The following is a 25,529-nucleotide window of genomic DNA, read 5'->3' as shown; positions in this document are numbered from 1 at the left end:
ATATCTATGATTAGAAGTAGGTACACTGCACTGAACCAATGATAAAACATCCTCTGATGATATTTAAATTGTACGTGTATTGAACTAATATTGATACTGATTAATTACACAGATAAATGATTGGACCTTTGGAACTCACAGGGTGGTATAGGGAAAATGGTGTCCAAATCTCATATAAGGTAATGGAAAATATATAGTTTGTATTCTATTTCTGACAATGGTAAACATGTTAATAAGTAATAATTTCGGTGAGATCTGTCTTTTTGTTTTAATAATTTGAAAATGATTTAGTCATCAGTATTAATTTGCATATTTTCGGTTAAGATAAACAATAATGGCTGACATTCTGTATTTCGACCTGGTATATAATTAAACTGATGCAAAATAGAATGGAATAAAAGGAGATGTTGGTTTAAAAGCTAATGATGAAAGACAAAAACAAAACAATATATATATATATATATATATATATATATATATAATGGGGAACATGCAGTTTCCCATCAAACTTTTAACAACTGTTGATAAAATAAGTAAAACTATATATTTCGCGTCGAATTTTCAAAGTTTACGAATAAGAAGTGAATAAATAAATACATTCATTATCATGTAAATGTACAACACGACAGCAGAGCAAATGAAAGGAGCATATGTACTAAATAATTTAGCTTGACGTTATTCCTTTACATCTTTCTTAATTGGGCATATCCGTTTATAATCCTTTGAGGTGTTTAAGAACAGATTATTATTAATATTTCATTTAAAGTTTTAAAATTTCATGTAGCTAAAATAAATATTGAAATAATCATTGCATACCTAAAAACAAGGATATTGCCTGTAGAGGTCTTTTTCTCAAAATGTCATTTACATTTCTGGTTAAAAAACGGTTTAGTTCAGACATTTTCTGTCACAAGAGAGGCAACACGTGTATATACATCTATATATGAATATTTGGTATGGGTGCCAATGAGACAACTATCCATTCTAATCAGATTTTATTAAAAGAAAACCATTATAAATCAACAACATGTGCCAAACATAGGACAGGTCTAGACAAATGCAACAACATATATGATTTGGTCTTATGAACAAAATCTAGAGATGAATTCATAGCAAAAAGTCGAGAGCTATTGCGGTCCTTTTTAAATTCTTCTCTTTTTTGTTTCAGATCTGTACTAACAACCTTAATTGTGTGTTCCTATATATGTAGTATACATGCTCAGGCTCAGGTCCCATTAAAAGGTTTAGACACGACCGTATGTAATCCGGCTACTATTATGAATTCGCCAAGTAAGTATCTGTCATTAAAGGGCTGAATTTTTATGCATCTCAACTTTACCTAAACAGCAAAATGAAAATGGCGTAAAGTGATTAGGGATGCAATTTGCTTGAAACAATAAATTATTTAGTTTTAAGGCCTAAATTAAAATATTGTTTGTTTGCCTTTTTCCGACCCTATGTTTTAAAACAGGGTAGGCAGGTAGGTAAAATATTTTATTTTTCCCCCAAAAAAATAACTTTACATGGGTAGGCAGGTAGGTATAATATTTTATTTTATAGATACAAAATCTGCATAATGTCATTTTTTGTCTGTTTTGCTTTTGCTTATAAGTTTGTGGGACAACGTTTTGAAAAAAAAAATATCATGTAGAATGTGAAGTTAATTCATATGGCTTTTTTTTTGCACTACTATTTTGTTTTCAAATATCAAAATAAAGAGCTGTGTCGCATATTTTCAACGTTCATTTATGCCTGTAACTTTGAAGAGTTTTAAATTGCACTAATATTCTGTACTACATACCTTGTATGCTTACCTCTACCTAAAGGTTTTCTGTAAGAGATAACTTTGTCCTGGTTAAATATGTCCGGGCAGACATACATTACTATAAGAAAAAGTCCCTAGAGTGTTTAAATTTCCTAGTGTGCCCATGTTTCCAATAAAAATGCTACAACACTTAAACTCAATTGTCACGTATTTTACATCGCATTTATAAATGATTTGTATAGAAAACTTTGGCGATTTTACTGCCAAATATTCTCCACTTTACAGGCTTTTGTCACCTTTGGTTCATGTCGGGTCAGATATAAATAATATGGCCATGCTGGTCGAAGGCATCGTTAATCATGATTTTCATCCTAATCTACGGATCACAAAAGGCCATCCCTACATAAAATACAAAGTCCGTTTACACAAAATAGTTTGTACACACGTTAATATTTTTTTATTAAACAAACTTTTTTGTAAATGAACCCTGCTCTTCAATGAAGATGCAGAGTTAACATACGTTATATCATTATTTCAAAGCGTTTAACATCGATTTCAAACAAATGCTTTGAAACTCTATGCATGCTATATGCAAGTGTTCATGTCAAACGCTCACGTGATACCAAACGGACTAGACCTATACGATAAAGATAAAACCCGAGGATTTCGGTAAAAAAGTTTTGAGCGGGAAATACAAATATAACATTTTTGGAAGGACGAAAAAATAAAATAAAATAAAATCTTGCTGGTAAATACAAATAAAAGATTTTCAGGCGGAACGAATTTATAGGGTCGGTCGGAAAAGGGCAAACAAACATTATTTTAATTTAAGCCTAAACTGTTCTCGTATATATATGCTCAGCTTTCTTATGACATGAATTTCGATAAGCCAACAAAATTAGATACAACACGGCACCACAAAGATTCTGCATATCTTCACGGATGAGAGTAATTTTGTTTTGATCAGTATAGGTTTTAAAACAACAATAAAAACCTCAAATATACACAGTTAATAAAATCAGAATTAAACTGTGACAGGTGGTTCTGTGTAATGACTCCATAAAATAACAACTCAAGTTCAAAAATATAAAATTTCAAATATAAAAATAATTTCAAATACGAGCATTCAAACAAATAATCACTCACAATAAAAATTCTCATAAACACACTAATGTCTAGTTACTTCATGCGAGCTAGCACACGGTAAATATACTATTAATATGTTTTCTTCTTTTCAGTCCCAAAGAAGCCAACACTAGCCGAAACATACAGACTAACTGTCGAATGTAATATACAAAACAAAAATTATAGCACAGACTATACGGAATATTTTGACTATCAAAATCAGAGAGCAGCCGTCCATCAATGGGACGAAGGTTTTCATGCCTATGGGATCTACAACTATGCCTCAAACGAAATGTATACAGTGGAAGCTCAAACAGGTACAATGTGAAAATCTTAAATTAGTAGGTACAATGTATATGTACATTCGTAAATATAGCTCAACATGCAGACTTCTTATACGTTCAGGTATTTCACATCCAATTTTTTATGGAAATATTCTTTATAAAGCACAAAGGTGTCAGTATTCACCTCAAAAACTAACAAAACCTTTGAATAGACTTATTAACAAGGGATATAGTTACGATACTGTTGTCAGGTCATTAAAGATTGCATATTTTGGCGTTAATATTGATTCACTTACAGGGTCTTTGCATCGGAACTGAACACATTTATTCAAAAACCAGTTTTTGGCATGACACGGGTTATGTTCTTCTCATATATGTTATGATAGTATGATACTAAACCCCTAACGGGAAGGATTGTGCCTGATGTTCATATGATGAAATCATAATCTTTCAGTCAGTTTAATTGAAGTCTGGAGCTGGCATGTCAGTTAACTGCTAGTAGTCTGTTGTTATTTATGTATTATTGTCATTTTGTTTATTCTCTTTGGTTACATCTTCTGACATCAGACTCGGACTTCTCTTGAACTGAATTTTAATGTGCGTATTGTTATGCGTTTACTTTTCTACATTGGCTAGAGGTATAGGGGGAGGGTTGAGATCTCACAAACATGTTTAACCCCGCCGCATTTTTGCGCCTGTCCCAAGTCAGGAGCCTCTGGCCTTTGTTAGTCTTGTATTATTTTAATTTTAGTTTCTTGTGTACAATTTGGAAATTAGTATGGCGTTCATTATCACTGAACTAGTATATATTTGTTTAGAGGCCAGTTGAAGGACGCCTCCGGGTGCGGGAATTTCTCGCTACATTGAAGACCTGTTGGTGACCTTCTGCTGTTGTTTTTTTCTATGGTCGGGTTGTTGTCTCTTTGGCACTTTCCCCATTTCCATTCTCAATTTTATTCCCTGTCATATTGTTTTCGTCTGTTCTCCAGAGAAAAAAGGAAAAGACACTCGTTTGCTAGTTAACGTCAATCTCAACAACAGCCCCCCTCCGAAGTTAACGAAAAATACATGTATCTCATCTCTAAGTGGATTAGTTTATGAATTCTCTTGAAAATTTCTGTATTCAGGATAATTTACCCATACGGTACATCTTTTAAAGCACAAGAACATACAATGATTGCATGCATATTTACCTGTTCAAATCTTTAATGGTTCTATTATGTGATTGTGACGAATATTGTAAATTATATTTACTCATTAAACCTAGCTAAGGCTGATTATCGTCAATTCTAGTTAAACATTTAAACCATTTAAGACTAACACCGAAAACGGGTTTTAAGAATTACAAAATACTGAACAGAGAAAAATAAGCAATATAAAAAGCAAATAAAGAGCAGAGAAAAAATGCCCAAAGATCAAAGAATAAAAAAGAGGGATCCACCGCGCAGATTATTTTATACTTTCTAACCACTTACAAAATATTTAAAAGGACTACATTTTTATCAAATCAGGAGTTTGTACAGTTGACCCACTGAGTTCGTCTTCTAACACTTTCCTGTTTGGATTTAAAACGAGTGCTAAAAATCCTAAAGTAGGAAGAATGTTCAGTGCATATGGAGCTCTGAGGTTCGGCAATGGTACCAAAGAGCAGTATGTAGGACGGACAAAAATCAGAGGCATGCAAGTTGACCAATGGAAATCTTGTCAGTACTGGTCAAGTATGGACGCTACGATGGCGGTTAATTGGTATTTTACAAGTAAGTTTATTCCAGTTTAGTTTTGTAAATAAAATGTCAGAAGACCTTATTAATAGTGGGTTGGGAAACAAGTTATTGCAACTTATAGTAATCCCTTTCTACTTTGCGGGTGCGAGTGCTGCCTTGTAGCAGCATTAACCTTTCTACAAGGGTGTCTTTTCCGTACAAGAGATATGGCTCTCTCTTAGCACGGGTCAGCCATTTATCGCCCCTTCAGACGGACTATCATCGTTTCTAAAGACAATACTCGCAAATGGTGTCAAGAGAGAGCCGAAAGTTCAGTCCCTGAAATTTTCTCCCCGGAACGGTAATCGAACAGGGAACCCTTTGTGTTAGTTGTCCGATGTGATAAGCACTGCACGGCTGATAAGCATGGCTCACCTGAAGATCTTAGCTTGTTGGATACATAATTATCGATTATTCCATAATAATGATATAGTTTTACCTTTGATTATGATAAACAAAATTACTGGAAATTTTTATATTTTTTTGAATTTGACTAAGTAGACATGTCGAGCTTTTTGAAATATAGAATTTTATTATAGTAGGAGAAAAAAAAACATACTGATTTTGTAAAGTTTAACATAATCATCTATTCCTGTAACGGTTTGCTGATATTTGATACGTTGCCTATTCAATTTTTGTCCTGATGTTCAGTGACCCTCATTCCATTTAAGAGCCAGACTGTCTTTAACCAAATAACAAATCTCACTCGTTGATATCTTTGGTCATTTTTTAAAGATCGCATTTGTTCATTGATCTCCTGTTCTTATATGTATTAAAACGTCAATCTCATCTTTTGAATACAGAAACAGAAAATGGAAGGAAGATTGTTTCGGTTGTTTATTTTGTTTAAAATTTAGTTTGTTCATGGGAAACAATTCATAAATATAAAAAAAGGAAATACGGTATGTTTGTCAATTATACATCTTTCATGGGGTTGCTTTTTGTCTTTGATTCTGAGTAATTCTCCTTTGAGAATCAAGTGTATTAGGGTAATATTTTTTAAAAGCGTACACCAACATATTATAAATAGTTAACACGTCCTGAACACTTAAATTCAACCAATGACGTGGCGTTATTTTCATTAACTGTTAGAACAATGCCATTTACCAAAGTTCTTTAGACTTTTAGATTTAACTTTCTATCTAATTATTTAGCACCAGACTGGGGTATGGCTGACGGCAGAAAGCAAGTTCCGGTCAGATGTACAGTTACCGGAAACATTTGGGAAGTTAAAGGAAGTGCTCGTGCAGCTAGAGCATTTACACACACCTACGAGTTTTCTGAATATCTAACTGACGACATGGCTCAACTTACTACAAAGACTTTTGAGGTATTCATGTTAATAACCCAATTATAATAGGCTCATCTTACGACAAAGACTTTTGAGGTATTCATGTTAATAACCCACTTATAATAGGCTCATCTTACGACAAAGACTTTTGAGGTATTCATGTACAAACCCAAATTATAATAGGCTCGACTTACTACAAAGACTTTTGAGGTATTCATGTACATAACCCAATTATAATAGGCTCAACTTGCTACAAAGACTTTTGAGGTATGCATGTACATAACCCAATTATAATAGGCTCAACTTGCTACAAAGACTTTTGAGGTATGCATGTACATAACCCAATTATAATAGGCTCAACTTGCTACAAAGACTTTTGAGGTATTCATGTACATAACCCAATTATAATAGGCTCAACTTGCTACAAAGACTTTTGAGGTATTCATGTACATAACCCAATTATAATAGGCTCAACTTACTACATAGACTTTTGAGGTATTCATGTACATAACCCAATTATAATAGGCTCGACTTACTACAAAGACTTTTGAGGTATTCATGTACATAACCCAATTACTATAGGCTCGACTTACTACAAAGACTTTTGAGGTATTCATGTACATAACCAAATTATAATAGGCTCATCTTACGACAAAGACTTTTGAGGTATTCATGTTAATAACCCAATTATAATAGGCTCATCTTACGACAAAGACTTTTGAGGTATTCATGTACAAACCCAAATTATAATAGGCTCGACTTACTACAAAGACTTTTGAGGTATTCATGTACATAACCCAATTATAATAGGCTCAACTTGCTACAAAGACTTTTGAGGTATTCATGTACATAACCCAATTACTATAGGCTCGACTTACTACAAAGACTTTTGAGGTATTCATGTTAATAACCCAATTATAATAGGCTCATCTTACGACAAAGACTTTTGAGGTATTCATGTTAATAACCCAATTATAATAGGCTCATCTTACGACAAAGACTTTTGAGGTATTCATGTACAAACCCAAATTATAATAGGCTCGACTTACTACAAAGACTTTTGAGGTATTCATGTACATAACCCAATTATAATAGGCTCAACTTGCTACAAAGACTTTTGAGGTATGCATGTACATAACCCAATTATAATAGGCTCAACTTGCTACAAAGACTTTTGAGGTATGCATGTACATAACCCAATTATAATAGGCTCAACTTGCTACAAAGACTTTTGAGGTATTCATGTACATAACCCAATTATAATAGGCTCAACTTGCTACAAAGACTTTTGAGGTATTCATGTACATAACCCAATTATAATAGGCTCAACTTACTACATAGACTTTTGAGGTATTCATGTACATAACCCAATTATAATAGGCTCGACTTACTACAAAGACTTTTGAGGTATTCATGTACATAACCCAATTACTATAGGCTCGACTTACTACAAAGACTTTTGAGGTATTCATGTACATAACCAAATTATAATAGGCTCGACTTACTACAAAGACTTTTGAGGTATTCATGTACATAACCCAATTATAATAGGCTCAACTTACTACAAAGAATTTTGAGGTATTCATGTACATAACCCAATTATTATAGGCTCAACTTACTACAAAGAATTTTGAGGTATTCATGTACATAACCCAATTATTATAGACTCAACTTACTACAAAGACTTCTGAGGTATTCATGTACATTGTGACTACGGTATTTGATTGCGTTAAGTCATTCCAATTGATATTTTATAGTGTGTCTTTCTATAGATATAGGAAGATGTGGTGTGAGTTCCAATGAGACAACTCTCCATCTAAATAACAATTTATTACAGTAAACCATTATAGGTCAATGTACGGCCTTCAACACGGAGCCTTGGCTCACACTATGTCGTGATGTTATACTATTGCTTCAGAAAAGGGAGAAGGTTTATGTGGTACCATTGAAACGTGTAATCCCGCTGCAATTGTTTGCACCTGTCCTAAGTCAGGAATCTGATGATCAGTGGTTGTCGTCTGTGTGTGTGGTTCAAAAGTGTTTCTCGTTTCTCGTTTTTATATAGATTAGACCGTTGGTTTTTCCGTTCGAATAATTTTACACTAGTACTTTTTGAGGCCCTTTATAGCTTGCTGTTTGGTGTGTGCCAAGGCTCCGTGTTGAAGGCCGTACCTTGACCTCTAATGGTTTACTTTTATAAATATGACTTGGATGAAGAGTTGTCTCGTTGGCACTCCAACAGAGACCAGCATAACATTGAAGAAAACCATTATAGGTCACCGTATAGTCAGCTATAAATTGCCCCGAAATGACAAATGTAAAACAATTCAAACGAGAAAACTAACGACCTAACTAGGTTATTCATATTCTAAGTATGCAAACTTTTAATGACTGACAGATTGTACAGTTATTAGTATGAAATGATTGACAAACAATGATATATCATTGTATACTTATATATACAGTGCAATCTGTTTAAAACCTGCATAAAGCAGAAACCTTTTTTATCTACTAACATGTGGATTTTTATATAAATTAAGATTAAGCTTTCAAGTTCAAACACCCGTCAAACTTTAGATTAAAATCGGTTTGGTGAAGAAAGGTTCAACTGTAATCCACATTTTATCTCTATCTCCAAAGATAAAATGTCAAGTGTTTCTACATACATGTACATTTTTGTACATACATGTATTAAAGGTTAACATGACCGTTATATATATCAATTAGAAGTATACATGCACATGTATTTTCATTAAGATTTTACCTTACCCAGTTAAGGTTCATAACTCATAGAAAACGAATCAAGCGAATAATATAAGATCCACAGTAGATACATGTTATTCAAATTCTCATTCTACTTCAATTTGGGTAAAAAAAACCCGAAAAAAACACTTTTCACTTTTACTCAAAGCAACTTGATTTCAATTCTTTTAACTGTTTCAATAATATACACGTAACATACTAAATACATTGACTTACGCAGGAGGTTAGCTGTTATATGCTGTACATGTAAACCTTACACTTAAAACAGTTTTCTTTCTTTAAAAAAAAATGTGAGAAAAAAATGAAATGAATTGAGTCGTTTGGGTTCTTTCGGTTTTTTTCCTGCAAATTTTGAATATGAACTAAACCATTTGTGAACACTAGAACCCTGCAGTTTGCTGTATGTTTCGATACTAAAACACATTTTAATTATTTCAGTTAATATATACATGTTTTTGCGTTGCAATTGGTGATTGTAATAATGTTAATCCAGTAGTTTTTTTTTTACTTCAGACGCCATCGGGAGTTATATGTCCAGGCAGAAAAGACACGAAACCTTTACCAACACCAGCTACAGCTTTTAAATTCACATCAGAGATATTGACGCCGGATTCTCTTACAATAGGATTTATAAAGGTCATCTTAAAGTTTATACTCAATAATAGTGATCTCAGAGTTTTTCGAAACACAGAGAAAGCAGAGGAAAAAATAAAATGATAGTAAAAATTCATAAATTTCGTCGAAAGATAAAAAAAAATGTTCTGATAGTTCTGATTTTTTGAAAAAGTTATCCTGAATTTAAGAACTGACATAAAAAGGCTTAGAATAGCAAACTTGACTAGAAACTGGGTGCCTCGTTAAACTTCGGACCTCCAAATTGTGCCTCGATATACTTCGGAGAGCCAATTGAATCATCACTTTTTGTATGATGTAGAGATATCGGGTTATCATTGAAGAAACATTCAGTAATTTCGTATAAGAATATGATTAATAAATGACGTATTTTTTTTTCAAAAAGATTATGTCAGTTATAAAATACGATATAAAACAGACAGTATAAATGTCTCTGGGCAGTATGAGGCAACACTGTATATAAACTTGAAAACACATGTATGTCTTTCACTCTTGTTTAAATATATATCTTAAAAGCTAAATTATATTTCAATATTATGAAATATTTATCAAAGCCAAAATAAACGTAGCTTCTAAATAGTGAAACATATCATTAATAAAAGAAGTATCACGAGATTACAAAAGTATTATTTTTTGTAGGAATGGTATGATCAGAAAATGGGCTTGGTAAGATATGACTACGTACCAGACTCTCAGTCTATTAGTCCATTTGGTTACGGTCTACTAACTCAGGTTCACGATTTCAATGAAGGTATGATTAATCTATAATACTAAAATAACGAGGTCGAATTTGTCAGCGGTCATGGGGTAAAAATGACAAATCAAAGAATTTAAATATTATAGCTAATATAGGACAATGGTGTTGATTAAAAATTACACCAATTCAGACCCGTTTGTTTTCCACATAACTAATATTGCCAATACAAGTTCCGGGTCGAATCCGATACCGATATAAATAATATATTCACCTGTTACCTATTACCTTATCTGTACGTTCCGCATCTCACAGGCGCACCACAAAATGGTGTATTTAGGATTTTGCTGTATACACGGGTCATAATCAAAGGGTTGACACTTCTAAATTCAATCATTGTCATATTGTTTCCTATTGTAGTATTTTAATCAGTATGACTTTCTAAGATGTCAATACGAATGCAAAAAATCTGGACTTAAAATAAGGCGTATAGGTACAGTTTTCGATTTGTTAGCCGACGTGACTTAAAACAGCGAATCAAAGAATTCAACTTTATTTATAACTAATATAGGACAATGTTGTTATTAAAGAATACTCCAATATTACCAATAACTGATAAGTTCCAGGTCGACGGGTTCAAACAGAAAGATTTTGAAAGCAGAGAAAACTGTGAAACTTATAATCGGCATGACTTTATCAGATGACAATACCAATACTAAAATAAGGCTTACGCATAGTATATACTTTAATTCAGTCACGGACCCGCGATATCACGGGTGTGTTCTAGTGTTTTATATATCGATGGAAAAGGGGCGGGGCGGTGGGCGATACACCGTATACGTATTAACACATTTAAACAATGATATCATGTGCAATAAAATGTCAGAAATTGACCACTTAAAGCCACGATATCAAGCTGTATTTGAGAAAATAATTTATGAGATTGTTTATAAATGGTTTGATTTTTTTTTTAAACCGGCATTATGGAACTTATTACTTTCCCTCTCTTTTTGTGTACTCTCTTTAATGTTAATCTAGTTATTCGACTGAACAAGATTGTGACGTGTAGGGTCACGACCTCACAACTAACTCTATCTGACAAAAGTTGCATGTGCCTGTGTCCAATGTCTGAATTAAACATTTAAAAAGTTATTAAACATGTACATAGATGTATAGTTTTCTTTTCATCTTTATCAAAGTTCAGATTTTTGTTACTGGAAGTTCGGTTACATGTCGCTCCAATATAATGGTGTTGAAAAGTATATATATTAACTTTATTTCCTTCTTATCGAAGATTTTGCATGTATTAAACAGTTTTGTACAATAATAATATTTACATATTGGTCAAGACATCAGAGTGATTAAATTATTTAAATGTCATATATTGATAAGAGTGATTGAATCAATTGAATGTCACTTTAAAGTAAATGATAATACTGAATCAGTTGAATGTCACTTTAAAGTAAATGATAATATTTCAGAAGGTAAGTTAACTGTTATAAAAAACGCTGCACATCCGTTGAACATGTGTAATACAAGTTTTTGAGAAATAAATACTGTTATCATTATCCAGATCATATTCCGTATAACATGACAAAAGTGTTGCTGTGAATGTGGATGACGTTAGATTGTCTAGATACACGCTGAACACAATCGGATTAATACTTATTAAGTCCTCCCAAAGCTTCGCTCTTAAGTCTGATAGACGATCGCACATACACATGATATGTTCAATAACGTTATAGAAAAACTGTCCACATTTATCGCATAAGAGAGGCGACTCTTCTGTTCGGATGACGGAACATAGGTCAACAATATATTTAGCTCCTTCTCTGAAGTTAGGATTAGTTTTAGCAATAACCCAAGCTCTGTGTGGTACAATGTGTTTGTGAATTTTACGGAAAATTTCAAAGTCACTGTCAACTGATATTCTTTGTTGCCATCTGTTGTTTTCAGAATTCGCTATGGAAGTGGAAATATATCTGTTCCATACAGCTTTACTTGGGAAGCTGCCTGATTTCACGAAATCTTCAACAAAGTTTATCAAATCGTATTTAACGGCTATTCTGATTGGATCTGGTACAAAACCATCTTGCTTTTTGACACATTTGTTTCTAAATTCTAAAAGTCGTAGTAATAGTATACGTTTTGGTAATAAGTTATAGTCCATTCTACATAATCTTCCAAAAAATTGTAACTTGCACTTGTCAATATAGCACTCCACAGGAAGCCAACCGAGTAGGCTTGTGCACTTGTCGGATCGTGTTCGTGCAGGAAGCTTTTGAATTATTTTACATATATATTTGTGAGAACGTTCTAACATTGTTAATTCAGTATTTGAAAGACCATACCAAAGCTCACAAGCAAACATTGCCTTTGGATAACACATCTGAAATACTATTTTGGAGCACGTTAATGGATTAAGGAAGGATGGGTGTATTCCGGATTTCATTACAGATAACGCAGTTGCACGCAAAATTCGGCATGCATTCAAAGTTCTTGACATGCTCTTACATTCGGCATTTAATATAATTCCAACATGCTTGGTTGATGTTACTACTGGAATGTCCGCTCCGTAAAGTTTCAATGGTTGACCTATGGTAGCACATTTTGAAGAACAAAATTTCAGTACTTCACTTTTTGCTGATGAGAATCTGAAGCCCCAATTTTCGCTATATGTTTGGCAAATATCTATTAAAGTTTTCATACCTTTTGATGTTGTAGATATAAGAGCGATGTCGTCCGCTTGTACGGTACTGCTTACGCGAAGCTTGAATAGCATACTTCCATATGGACTTTCATCTTATTGTCTAAGAAGATCATTAATGAACACTAAATAAAAAACAGCAGACAGCATCCCACCTTGTCTTACGCCTCTTTTGAGGTTGAACCATTTTGAACACTTTCCTTTAAATTGCACACAGCTTCGCATGTTCTGGTACATTTCATAGATCAACCGCCAAGTTAAACCCCGAACTCCATATATATACAACTTAACTAATATTCCTTTGTGCCATAGAGTATCAAATGCTTTCATGCTGTCCAGAAGTGTGACGATACTATTGCTATGACGCTCTAAGTTATGGTGTACGACTTCTTGCATGTTAAAACTTGCATGTGTGCTAGATAATGTCTTCTGGTAGGCAACTTGTGATTGGTGTGGAAAGTTGTGATGAAGCGATGGTAAACGAGTATATAGTGCCTTTTCAAACAGTTTTGATATGCTACACAGAAGAGAAATTCCCCGATATGAATTCGGATCAGACTTTGATTTGTTTCCACCTTTGAATAGAGGTATGATACAACTGTCTTTCCAGCTTATCGGTGTGTAGCATGTTTCCAATACAAGATTAAACAAACTACAAAGATGACGCTGAAGTAGCTTTCCGCCGTATTTCAAATGTTCGTAACAGATTCCATCTAACCCTGGAGATTTGTTACACGGCAAATTGTCACAAAGTTTATAGTTCGTCGAAAGTAAATTCCTCGATATTTTCGTTTGTCTTTGTACGGACAGTTTCTAACAAGTCGTTGATAGTATTATCGATATCTTTTTCATTTACAGGGTTGATCAAGTTGCTATCGAAACTGAATACAGATTGGAAATGAGTCACCCAACCGTCACGTATTTCGTCTGAAGAAATGAGTTGAATACCGCTAATATTTAATTGTTGACAATGCGATACACTTTTGCGTCCACTTTTTATCACAGACCATACAAAACGTTGATCACAGTCGACAGACTTTTCGATTTTACGATTTATTTCACTAATGTAGTTTTCATATGCTAGCTCAAGCTGTTTTCTAAAATTCAGTTTAGCGCTTTTGTAATCACTGTAATGTTTGTCATTACAGTCATGCAATTTACCATTCTCAATCCATGTTCGACGTTGTAATCTCATAATTGTATGATATTCTTTCACAGACTTTGTCCAATACGGTTTTAAATGTTTTACGTACTGTTTACCGGGAAGAGTTTCCATATCGGCTTTCAAAATAGCATTGACTATTTCGCTGTAGTATTGTTCAATATTAGCCGAAGTAGCAGTTGGTGATTTAATGTCCCATAAGAATTGTGACACGGCAAAGGAATAGTCGGCAATAGCACCGTTCTGTACAGCTTTAGTCCATGATATACGCCTTTGAGCAGTAAGATCGTCGTCTTTAGATACATAGTTTGTATTGTCCGATAGGGCAAACGAACATCTAATGGGCGGGGCGGTGGGCGATACACCGTATACGTATTAACACATTTAAACAATGATATCATGTGCAATAAAATGTCAGAAAATGACCACTTAAAGCCACGATATCAAGCTGTATTTGAGAAAATAATTTATGAGATTGTTTATAAATGGTTTGATTTTTTTTTAAACCGGCATTATGGAACTTATTACTTTCCCTCTCTTTTTGTGTACTCTCTTTAATGTTAATCTAGTTATTCGACTGAACAAGATTGTGACGTGTAGGGTCACGACCTCACAACTAACTCTATCTGACAAAAGTTGCATGTGCCTGTGTCCAATGTCTGAATTAAACATTTAAAAAGTTATTAAACATGTACATAGATGTATAGTTTTCTTTTCATCTTTATCAAAGTTCAGATTTTTGTTACTGGAAGTTCGGTTACATGTCGCTCCAATATAATTGTGTTTAAAAGTATTTGATTAAAAAAAACCCGTGAAAATACCATTTGTTTTCAATCGTTCGAAAGCCTTTTGACACGGTTTGTTTTCTCTCTCATACAGGAATAGCCTACGTCATAGATCCGTCAGTAGGTAACTGCACAGCACAGTCTATAGACGGAACTGGTTTTGACGCTAAGTTTGTAGTTGGATCAAACAATATGAAAGTCAGAATTAGGACACCAGCAGAGTTCTTCTATTTTGATAAAACAAGTTATGCATACGAAGGTGTTGTGAGTATTAGTATTTCAATAAAGCATTTAATTCGCACGTTTAATTTCTGATTCAATATCTACATTAAGGAGCTACCATTTGATTTCAAGATGTCTTAGACATTGAGCCATTTCAAGTCAAAATTAATATGAAAAAATAAAAAAAGATTTGAATGGTATTTGTAAAGAGCTCTCATATTATATAATGATGGTAAATATAGCGGTCAGTCATAAAAAAAGAAAAGAAAAAAAAAGAATATGTGTATTTGCCATAACCCTACCTACCCAGAAATAAGCTGCTTACTCAAAATCTTTTATTGTCCTAATAATAAAAAGTTTAATTTTTAAATAGATAGGCATGCAGACTGAAAAACACCTGACACCACAATATCTTTAAGTTTGGACGTTCCAATTCTAATAGTAAAACATTGAAAGTACAGATGACAAAAATAAAAGTTTTAGTGTACTTATTTCGTGTGTGTTTGTAGAAATCTGTCAGAGGAGTAGATTGTGACGTGTACATCACACAGAGAACTGATTGGCCACCAAATACATCAGGCTACAAGTCTACATGGGAATGGTATTTTGCTAAGGTAAGTCACCAATTAGTGATACTAACTTTTTTCGTCCCCGAGGGTATCACCAGCGCAGTAGTCAGCACTTGGGTGTTGATATGAATATCAATTATTATATGGTAATTTTTATAAATTTCCTGTTACACAACTTTGAATTTTTCGAAAAACTAAGGATTTTCTTATCCCAGGAATAGATTACCTTACGTTAATAGCCGTATTTGGAACAACTTTTTGGAATTTTGGGTCCTCAATGCTCTTCAACATTGTACTTGTTTGGCTGACACTGACACATGAGTGTTATGTAGACAAAACGCGCGTCTGACGCATTGAATTATAATTATGGTACCTTTGATAACTATATAATTATGTAAGTCAACAATGAGTGATATAAACTTATATGTGCGTGAAATATTGATCAATTTTCAGACATTAGAACACGGTAAATCAGTATATTTACAAAGTTTAAAAGCCTTCAAGGGAGTAAGGGTCCATCGGATATCATGGCTGACGTGTCTATGCAGTCTTTATAGTGATGACCTAATCTTTTCAAAACTGAGGTTGTGAGTTAGAATCCCGCTCATGGAGGGCTGTGTTCGACTTCGACCTTCATTGACAATAAATGCAAGCTTTCTTGTCAAAGGTAAAAGACACGTTCAGGATATTCCAATTACCCCAACCAATAAAACCGCTACAATATAACAAAGAGTGGTAAAGTTGCGTTAAACACCAGCTTACAAACCGACATAAAAGGGTAAGGACTGTGCTCTATTCTGTTTTCTACACGTATATAACGGAGAGAAACTTTGTATGGACTACCCTTATAATTTATAAGACCTACAGATAGGAGCCTGAAACTTTATGGTTGTAACTCTTACATTTCTCATTTAGATTGGTAAGTTTTGTAATCACGGAAGATAATCATAAATAAAAATAAAATGGTATATCAATTTTATGCGTTTGAAATGCTTTCCTGCGTTTATATTTATCTGGAACTCTCAAATCTGAAAATGGGAAACTCACTGATGTATAGCAATCCTAATCCTTAAGGGTGTTCTGTAGGTTATTTAGAATAATTTCAGGTTGATATTTTATTTGTGTAACTTTTATGTTCTTATTAAAGTTAATAAGTCTTATCTTGAATATAAAAACCAGATGTGGTATAATTGCCAATGAGACACTTCTCAACCAAAGACCAAATGACGTAAAAATTAAAAACTATAGGTCATCTACGGCCTCCAACAGTGAGCGAAACCCATACTGCATTTTAAGCTACAAAAGCCCCCAAAATGACAATGTGAAACAATTCAAACGAAAAAACTAACGGCCTAATTTATGTAAAAAAAGACCTTATATCTGTGTTTTTTTTCCCCATTTTTAGAAAACTTGGGTCCAGAGTACAGGACATACTTATGACTTTGGAATGCCAATGATGCTGTTGTTGAAATCCGATGGAGTAAGTTGGTAATACTAACAGAAATACAATGCAGCACAACAACATTGTACCTGCTAGTATATTGATAAGATAAATTGTACATGAAAAAAGGGGGTTATTAATTAAGTTTATATGACACGATGAACTCCTCAACGTTCATGAATTTTAGACGTCTCGTGTTGTTTTGTTTACATATCGTGTTGTGTAGTCTAAACATATCGTGTTGTTTAGTTTAATCATATCGTGTTGTTTAGTTTAAACACAACGTATTGTTTAGTTTAAACACCGTGTGTTTTATTGTTTAAACGCTTCGTGGTGTTTAGTTTAACATTTCGTAAATATAATATAGAATGAAAATCGGGAATATGTCAAAGAGACTACAACCCGACCACAGAGCAGACAACAGCCGAAGACCAACAATAGGTCATCAATACAGCGAGAAAATCAGCACCCGGCCCCAAAACAAAAATAAATACTAGTTCAGTGATAATGTACGTCATACTAAACTCCGAAAAATATATATACACCTCGCCAAAAGTTAAGCAACACCTAAATGTTTTTGCTTCTATTTTTTGTTTTAAAATTAAATTTGATCCTGCTTTGATTTCATACATTTCGTTAATCTATTGGTAATCGACAGGTCAGAATTCAGGTACAAATTCTTTTCCTAGGTACCTTAAGAGCAGGGTTTATAAAGCTATTATATACAAGTGTTATCATTGCAAGTTTCGTGCAATGAAATGTAACTGTTAATCGCAGACTAAATTGTGTCAATTTACGTGCCCGTAGACAAGTAAAAGACCATTGCTGAGCCGTAGGCATCGTCAAACTCGACATCTGTGGTCACTTGGTCACCGCAATAGGACTTTGAGACAGTGACGTCAAGTCCATGGCGTCCTTAGAATACAGCATACAGGAAACAGTACATTCTTGGAACTACAGCGTTTGGTGGTAGGGATTTGACAGTTTATAGATGCTTTTCATTTGACTGCAAAATGAACCTTTATGGTCTGGATGGGACTATGACGTGTCAAAAAGATCGCTTTAACATACCTGGGGTATCGTTGTGCCACATTTTGACTATCACAATCTTGCAACAAGACCAATATTCATTGACGATAATGCTAAGCCACAGAGAGCTCGCATTGTTTCAGATTGTTTACGCAAGGAGGTGACTGACACTATTCCTTGGCCACTCATATCACCGGATATGAATCCCCTTGAGCATGTCTGGGATGATATTGGTCGAAAAATCAACAACAGGATTCCTGCTAGTAAGAATTAATAGGAATTACAAGCAGCCTTGATTGAAAAATGGCAACGAATTCCTGTTAGAACATTACGACGGTTAGTTCAAGGCATGAGACGACGTGTAAATGAACTTTTCCGGATGCATGAAGGATACACTCGCTAGTGACCTAAATTGTACTTTAATGTATTCACAAATTGTCACTCTCGAGTTTTAAAAAGAATTTTGTGTATAATTGTGCAAAGCAAATTTTTTAAAAACGTTAGTATATTAAGTTAAAACTTCATCTTGTATTTTTATTTTACCATTTTACAACCATTTGCCCAAAATGAAAAAGTAAAAAATTCAGCATGAAAACATTTCAAGCTTTCACTTTTCTATTAGCTTTATATATGTTATTTTATAAAAACAGAAAATTAGTTCATTGTATCGATATTTCGATTAGATATGAATTCAGTAAAAAACGATCCTGGAAAATTATGAGGTGTTGCTTAACTTTTGGCGAGGTGTATTTATAATAAAAAACAATTGTTGGGTAGGGGTCTTATTAACATATAATTCTTATATGATTTGCATATCTGTAAATACTTGAATTGAATTGGATTGGTCAATACGAAATTTTCTTTTGGTTTACACTTCGATAAACCATGTTTCTGAAACTACATGTACTTTCGTAATCTATTCATGCGCGATACACATTTTTGCAGGGATACTAGGATTTTCAGCAAATTGACATTAAAAAACAAATGTATAACAGTTGTTTCTATTCCAATGCATATATAACAAAAAATAAATAAAATGAATGCACTAAAGCATCGAAAAATTTATAAAAATAAGATTTTAAATAAAATTCTGCGAAATTTCATGAACGATTTGGCGAATCTACGTCATGGCAAACACGTGTACACTTCAAATTCGAATAAAACCTCATTAATATGAACTTTTGGATGTAAGTACTATTTTATTTTAATTTCTGTTGGATTTATAGAACATTTATGGATTTTAAAAAGTCAATATGGCGGTCAACTCCTTAGTTACGGCCTGTCAGTTTAGCATGTGATGGTAATTATAGAAGCCTTTGCACAAACACATGTTAATAAGAAATCGCGAATATTTGGCTTAAGAATTATAAGGATTAAACACATTTTTTTCTAGAGGTTATTGATATGTAAAACGGGGCTCTTACTCACAAACTTTACTTAAAGTCCTACGGACTTTTATTCAGTTTGTGAGTTAATCGCCCCGGTTTACACATCAATAACCTCTAGAAAAATGTATTTAATCCTATCATACTCCCGTTTCCCTTCGTTTATGTTAATAGTTTTCAAAAGCATGTATCCATTACAGATTGGGACCTATATCTACAATATTTACCAGTATGATGAAGAGCAGCGATCTATTTGGGAATTTGACACCAGCAAATGTTATAACTATACAGAAAAACATGACTTCATATTTAGACTTCCGGGTGAGTAAAACTCTGGTCAAATAAGCCAGATGTCATGCGCATAACTTCATATTTAGACTTCTGGGTGAGTAAGACTGTACAAATAATGGAGTCTAGAAGATTCCCGCGAAATCTTGGCAAGCACAACATGAATTTTCACAGGCTAATGATACTGTATTTCACATTTTAAGATCAATTGGTCTCTGAGGTCCCTAAAAAAAGTATAAGATGGCATATTGTTTAATTGTTTTAGAAGTGACGAAACCTTGCTTTACATTTCCTAGATTTGTATTTGAAACAATCTTTTATCCACAGAAAACGCAAATACCGAGTCGATCTGTGTTCTTTGCGCTTTTGTGCATACTAGGTCGAAGTTCTGCCCGCGAAATGTAAAAAAAATGTATTTTTAAACACTTGTGTGAGTTCGATACTGGGCGGGTGCGTTCGATTCCAATCGTTATTGACAAGGTCTTTGCATTTGCCTAGTGATAGTCGGTGATTATATCCGGGCATTCCGGTTTTCTCCACCAAAACAGAGTGAGACTGAACGAAATAAAGCAATAGTGCTGAAAATGGAAATAAACACCAATTTATATAATATTTTTTTTCAGGGAGTTATCAAAACGTAGCAGCACCAAATTTGCAGTTGTTCAAATACTCGGTTTTGCTTGCCATTAAAGGTGTATCTAAAGTATCTGCTGTTAGGATTGCAAATATGCAGGTACAATATTATTATATATGGGGCTCTAGCAGGGAACCCCCCAGGTCACAAGGTCAGATTTATAAAAAAAAAAAAACCTAATAAGCAGGTGGGATTTTACCGTGTTTGAACCATTTAACTTCAAAAGAGGGTTATGGATTTTTGTCCGAGTCAGATTTTTTTTCTAGTTTTTTAACAATATTAATCGAATTATGTTTTTCCTTCCAAATTTAACACTGGAAGTTAAATGGTCGTTCCAAGAATTATATAGTTTGCTGCTACAGGTTTTTAATTGAAATGATTCCCCATTGAAATGAAATATACTATTAAGCTTTTCTTATTTTGTAATTGGATTTAAAACCGGTTGAGTGTTAGATTGTAACATATAAATATAGATATATATATGATAAAAATGGGGTATGTTTGCTTTAATAATGACGTACATTGTACAAACTACATCCAATGAATTATTTTAAAACGATATCATGGTATTCAAAGATCTTAGCCATTAAGTATTATAAAAGAAAGGAAACATAGATTACGCATATGATAAAGCTGAATTGGTGGGTGCCCATAATCCAATATTACAGTTTGTTTTCTACATTTATTTACAAATAATATGTCAATAAGGTATGGAGATGTGGTATGAATGCCAATGAGACAACTATCCATTGAAGTCCATATGAAGTGGAATCAAACATTCAATTGCAATCATAAGCATTTCGAAATACTAAATCAAATTCAGTAAGGTTAAGGGCTTTTGAATAAAGTGCTGATGTTTAAACATGCATGACTGATTATGACTGTTAAAAAAATGTCCAGTAAATAATTATCTAAAACAAGTCCTTAGTAAATCAATTACGTTGTTCGATTTCTGAATTTCATATTTTTAAAGGATATTTGTATGCGCAGGCCGACAACGACGCCAATGAAATAATTGTGCCGGTATTTAAAAATGTTATTTCAATGCGCATGCAGGTCGATTACAGCGCAAATGACATTATTGTAACGGTGTTCGTCAATGTTATTTTATGCGCAGGTCGATTATGACGCGAATGACATAATACCATCAATATTTAGTAATGGTATTTCTATGCGCAGGTCGAGTACGACACTCATGACATAAAAGTACATGTATCGGTATCAATATTTGTTTATTTTTATGAGCAGGTCAATTATGACGTCAATGACAAAATATTATAGTATTAATGTATGGACTTTTTCATATTGGCCCTGTAACATGCCCGAGGTGTTAATAATGGCCAAGGATGGTTTTAATGGCCCTGAGGCAACGCCGAGGGCCATTACAACTGTCCGAGGCCATTATTATTATCAAGGGCATGTTACAGGGCCAATATGAAAAAGTCCATATATTGATACTTTTATTAACCAACTATAAAGGCATCTTCATTCAAGAACAGTCTTCGAGTCTCGGATCCAAAATATTATACAGCTATCCACAAACTACAACAGGACCAATACAGAAAAGCCCGTTTCATAACATTTTTATTAAATTGTTTTAATTCTTCGATTAAACAAAGAGTAGGAAACTTACCGTGAAGAAGATACAGGAAATTTTTTTCATAGCTGAACTTCTACTTGTCTTTTCGCATTCAATTTCGCATGGAATTTTAATCAACATTGTGACTGTCAGATGTAATTTCTGATTTCTCATCCAAGTACTTAATTTTATGCTATTAAAATTCATTTCATCTAGCAAATAAAAAGTAGCTGGGAAGAATAAATCAGACAGTTTAACTATTCTTTAGCAGTTTAGTCTGCAATCTGAGGATTGAACAACGGAAATGAAACAGTGATAATAATCGAAAGTCGTACTCGAAAAAGGCTGTGAAATATTTCCGTTTCAAGTCGTTACAAAACAATGTGAATGAACATCATTTAAACTTGTTTTTATGATATTAAGTTTAAAAAAAAATAAAAAAATGTCACACTTATTTAAAGAAATAAACGACATTTTGATTTAATCGATGTCCCGTTTCATCTGTTCATAATGCATGACTGTGATTTCGTAATGCACGGGTGTGATTTCGTAATGCATGACTGATATTTCGTAATGCATGACTGAGATTTCGTAATGACTGGCTGTAGCAATTTTTCCGTTCATAATGACCAGATGTTGAAATTTTCCCTTTATAAAGCATGGGCATTTCTATACATATTGTAGTAAGTTGGTTAATAATATGAAATAATTGTGCCGGTATTTAAAAATGTTATTTCAATGCGCATGCAGGTCGATTACAGCGCAAATGACATTATTGTAACGGTGTTCGTCAATGTTATTTTATGCGCAGGTCGATTATGACGCGAATGACATAATACCATCAATATTTAGTAATGGTATTTCTATGCGCAGGTCGAGTACGACACTCATGACATAAAAGTACATGTATCGGTATCAATATTTGTTTATTTTTATGAGCAGGTCAATTATGACGTCAATGACAAAATATTATCGTATCAATATTTGTTTATTTTTTATGCTCAGGTTGATTATGACGCCAATGATATAATAGTATCTGTATCCATACTTGGTACAGCACTGATAACAGGGAATGTACAAACTCCTGTAACACAAGTACCACTCAGTCAAGCTGTCACAGGCCTTACCAACGCTATAAATCAGGGAAAATTCGTAGTAACTGTAGCTGTGGGTAGTAAAGTAAGTCAAATTTGCATAATAACAATAAACATAATTGTTATTAACATAATTTCAATTTAATCCTACATTACTACAAATTATTGAGTAGTTATTAATTTTCTAATTCGGGGAAAGATGGACGGGGGTGGGGGCGGGGTAATTTACAGTAAAGACGATCCATGATAAAATTCATACTTTTCGCACTGTTGCCTATATCTATAACGTGGGGCCTGTTTTTCATGCCTATTTCATTTTCCCAGTTTTTATTTTGTTTTTAATATAAAAGCCGAAAGCGTTGACAATACTTTGCAATCATTTTTAGTTCCCATAATGCATTTCTTTAACTTTATGCCTGCTTTAAAATTGATAAGCCATGATAATCGATTGATTTACATCTTGAGCTACATTGTAATAATATAGCATGTTCTCATTTCAGACAATGACTTTAACAGCAAGGCCATTTTCTCTTACACCAACAACAATCAAGTTTGGTTATTATAAACCAGGACCTAACAAGACTGTTTATTCAACAGGTAATAGTATAGTTTTTTTAGCTTTTATATAGATATCGGAAGATGTGGTATGAATGCCAATGAGAAAACTCATCATTTCTAAAAGTAAAACCAATTTACCCCAAAAACATGACTAGTGTAAAACCATTCAAACGATGCATCATTTGTGATTCACATTTAAAACAACTTCATGAATATCGTATTCAAACCAAACATCAAGCTCTCTTTTCAACTTTGGGTAGTTATCTTATAATAGTAAAGCATAAAATACCTGTTGGTTGATTTGTTCCATATTTTACCGCGCATTCTTGAGTCTGGACCGGGGGGGGGGGGGGGCTCTATTGTGACTTTTTTGACCTGTTAACTATTATTTATCTGTTTTGCAAAAACAAATCTATTCTTTTAATTTCAACATCCTATTATTCTATATTATTTATCTGGTTTTAACCTTTATTCTGTACCGTTTTCCCCATTGTTGTTTTATTCTATTATCCCATCTAGACTCTAGTTCTGACTCTTCTCTTGCGGCCATGCCACTCGTATATTCTTAGGTAGTTGGCTTATATTTTGAATTTCGTCCGCGTCAAATTTTTTTCATTGTATATTAAACGTTGATCAGGAAGGAGACAATGATTTATTACTGTGTAAGTAATGAAATATATAACCCGATCTTCACTCCTCTCTGTTCGTTTGTCACAGTGGTCGAATATAACAACTGTTGTGAATTCTTTTATTTTCGTCGGTACCAATTTTCACGGATTGAAGTATGCACCAAAAACAAAAGGATAGGTCACCGTATGGCCGACATAGAGAAAAACACAAGTTTTGTGTTGTCATATTTGTAAATACCGTGTCAGAGTTATGCTTCTTTACATGTGTCAAAATGTAGCTTACGTTGATGTAAGATCTATAGGTTTTGATCACAGGCACTTGTCTCAGAATTTTTGTTCCCTTTATATACATTGTATCTTTCTATAAAGGTATATAGGATTTTTTTTCTGAGACGAGTGCCTGTGGTTTTGATGGTCTTTGAAAAAGGAATATTAGAGTTTGTTTAAAGCCAACTTCTACGAGATAACATTTAAAATGAACAAAAAAAAGTGGTTTTTTCCTGTACTCAAACTGTTTTCAAATACGAAATAAACATGTCTTAAAACACAATTAATGTTTATGTACACGAACTGTGTGTCTATCGAATGTGCCAACAGGTTTTTCAGATGTACAAAAATGTGTAAATTTTTATATGTATTTTTTTAAATATACGAAACAATCATTTTTAATAATCTGTATGTTCTAGGTGCTGTGGTTGGCCTTGCTGTAGGTATGGCCGTGGTTGCCTTCATACTAGGATTCGGAGCTATCTATATGTTCTACAAAAGAAACGGGGGATCATTTGTGAAATCAGACAAGCCCATGGATAACCCTGCATATGAAAATGCATCTTAATAATTATATACACTGTAACAGTTTAAAAAATATTCATAAATCATTGAACCATTATAAATTTGTATATCCGTGCAGTCGTGCTAATGTAATGTAAGCGTTATATATATTTTTCAGTTATGTTGAAATGGAAGTAAATTATATAACTCGTTCCCTACAAATTATGCTATGGTACAATGTAATGACATAAAGACACCGATTATTTGATAGAATTTAAATATAACTTCCTAAACATTAACGCCATTGTAACACAAAAATGTCTATTGATATTAATAAATGAACTTTGTCATAATTTCA

The 25,529-nt window shown here is 33.5% G+C and overlaps 1 protein-coding gene across 1 annotated transcript; it reads left to right on the top strand.

Moving 5' to 3' along the window:
- Window positions 1-49: 49 nt before the first annotated feature.
- On the top strand, window positions 50-25,529 carry LOC143052692 (uncharacterized). The gene is made up of 15 exons (XM_076225774.1): window positions 50-179; window positions 1,169-1,290; window positions 3,004-3,207; window positions 4,686-4,931; window positions 6,092-6,267; window positions 9,505-9,627; window positions 10,264-10,375; window positions 15,067-15,236; window positions 15,704-15,808; window positions 17,169-17,243; window positions 19,819-19,939; window positions 20,530-20,639; window positions 23,125-23,298; window positions 23,714-23,810; window positions 25,087-25,529. Exons 1-15 carry the CDS (start codon window positions 157-159, stop codon window positions 25,233-25,235), a joined length of 2,007 nt encoding a protein of 668 aa, XP_076081889.1. The 5' UTR covers window positions 50-156; the 3' UTR covers window positions 25,236-25,529.

The sequence above is a fragment of the Mytilus galloprovincialis genome, chromosome 11, assembly GCF_965363235.1.
Source record: "Mytilus galloprovincialis chromosome 11, xbMytGall1.hap1.1, whole genome shotgun sequence".
Lineage (NCBI taxonomy): Eukaryota > Metazoa > Mollusca > Bivalvia > Mytilida > Mytilidae > Mytilus > Mytilus galloprovincialis.
Note: the sequence above shows the minus strand (reverse complement) of the source record. Positions and strands in the feature narration are given on the sequence as shown.

What these genes read in the sequence shown, in the direction of transcription:
- LOC143052692 (XM_076225774.1), top strand. Translation starts at nt 157, where the DNA reads ATGGTGTCCAAATCTCATATAAG. An exon ending in GGTTCACGATTTCAATGAAG is followed by an intron (nt 10,376 to 15,066) that starts GTATGATTAATC and finishes TCTCTCATACAG; the next exon opens with GAATAGCCTACGTCATAGAT. An exon ending in CTGTAGCTGTGGGTAGTAAA is followed by an intron (nt 23,299 to 23,713) that starts GTAAGTCAAATT and finishes TTCTCATTTCAG; the next exon opens with ACAATGACTTTAACAGCAAG.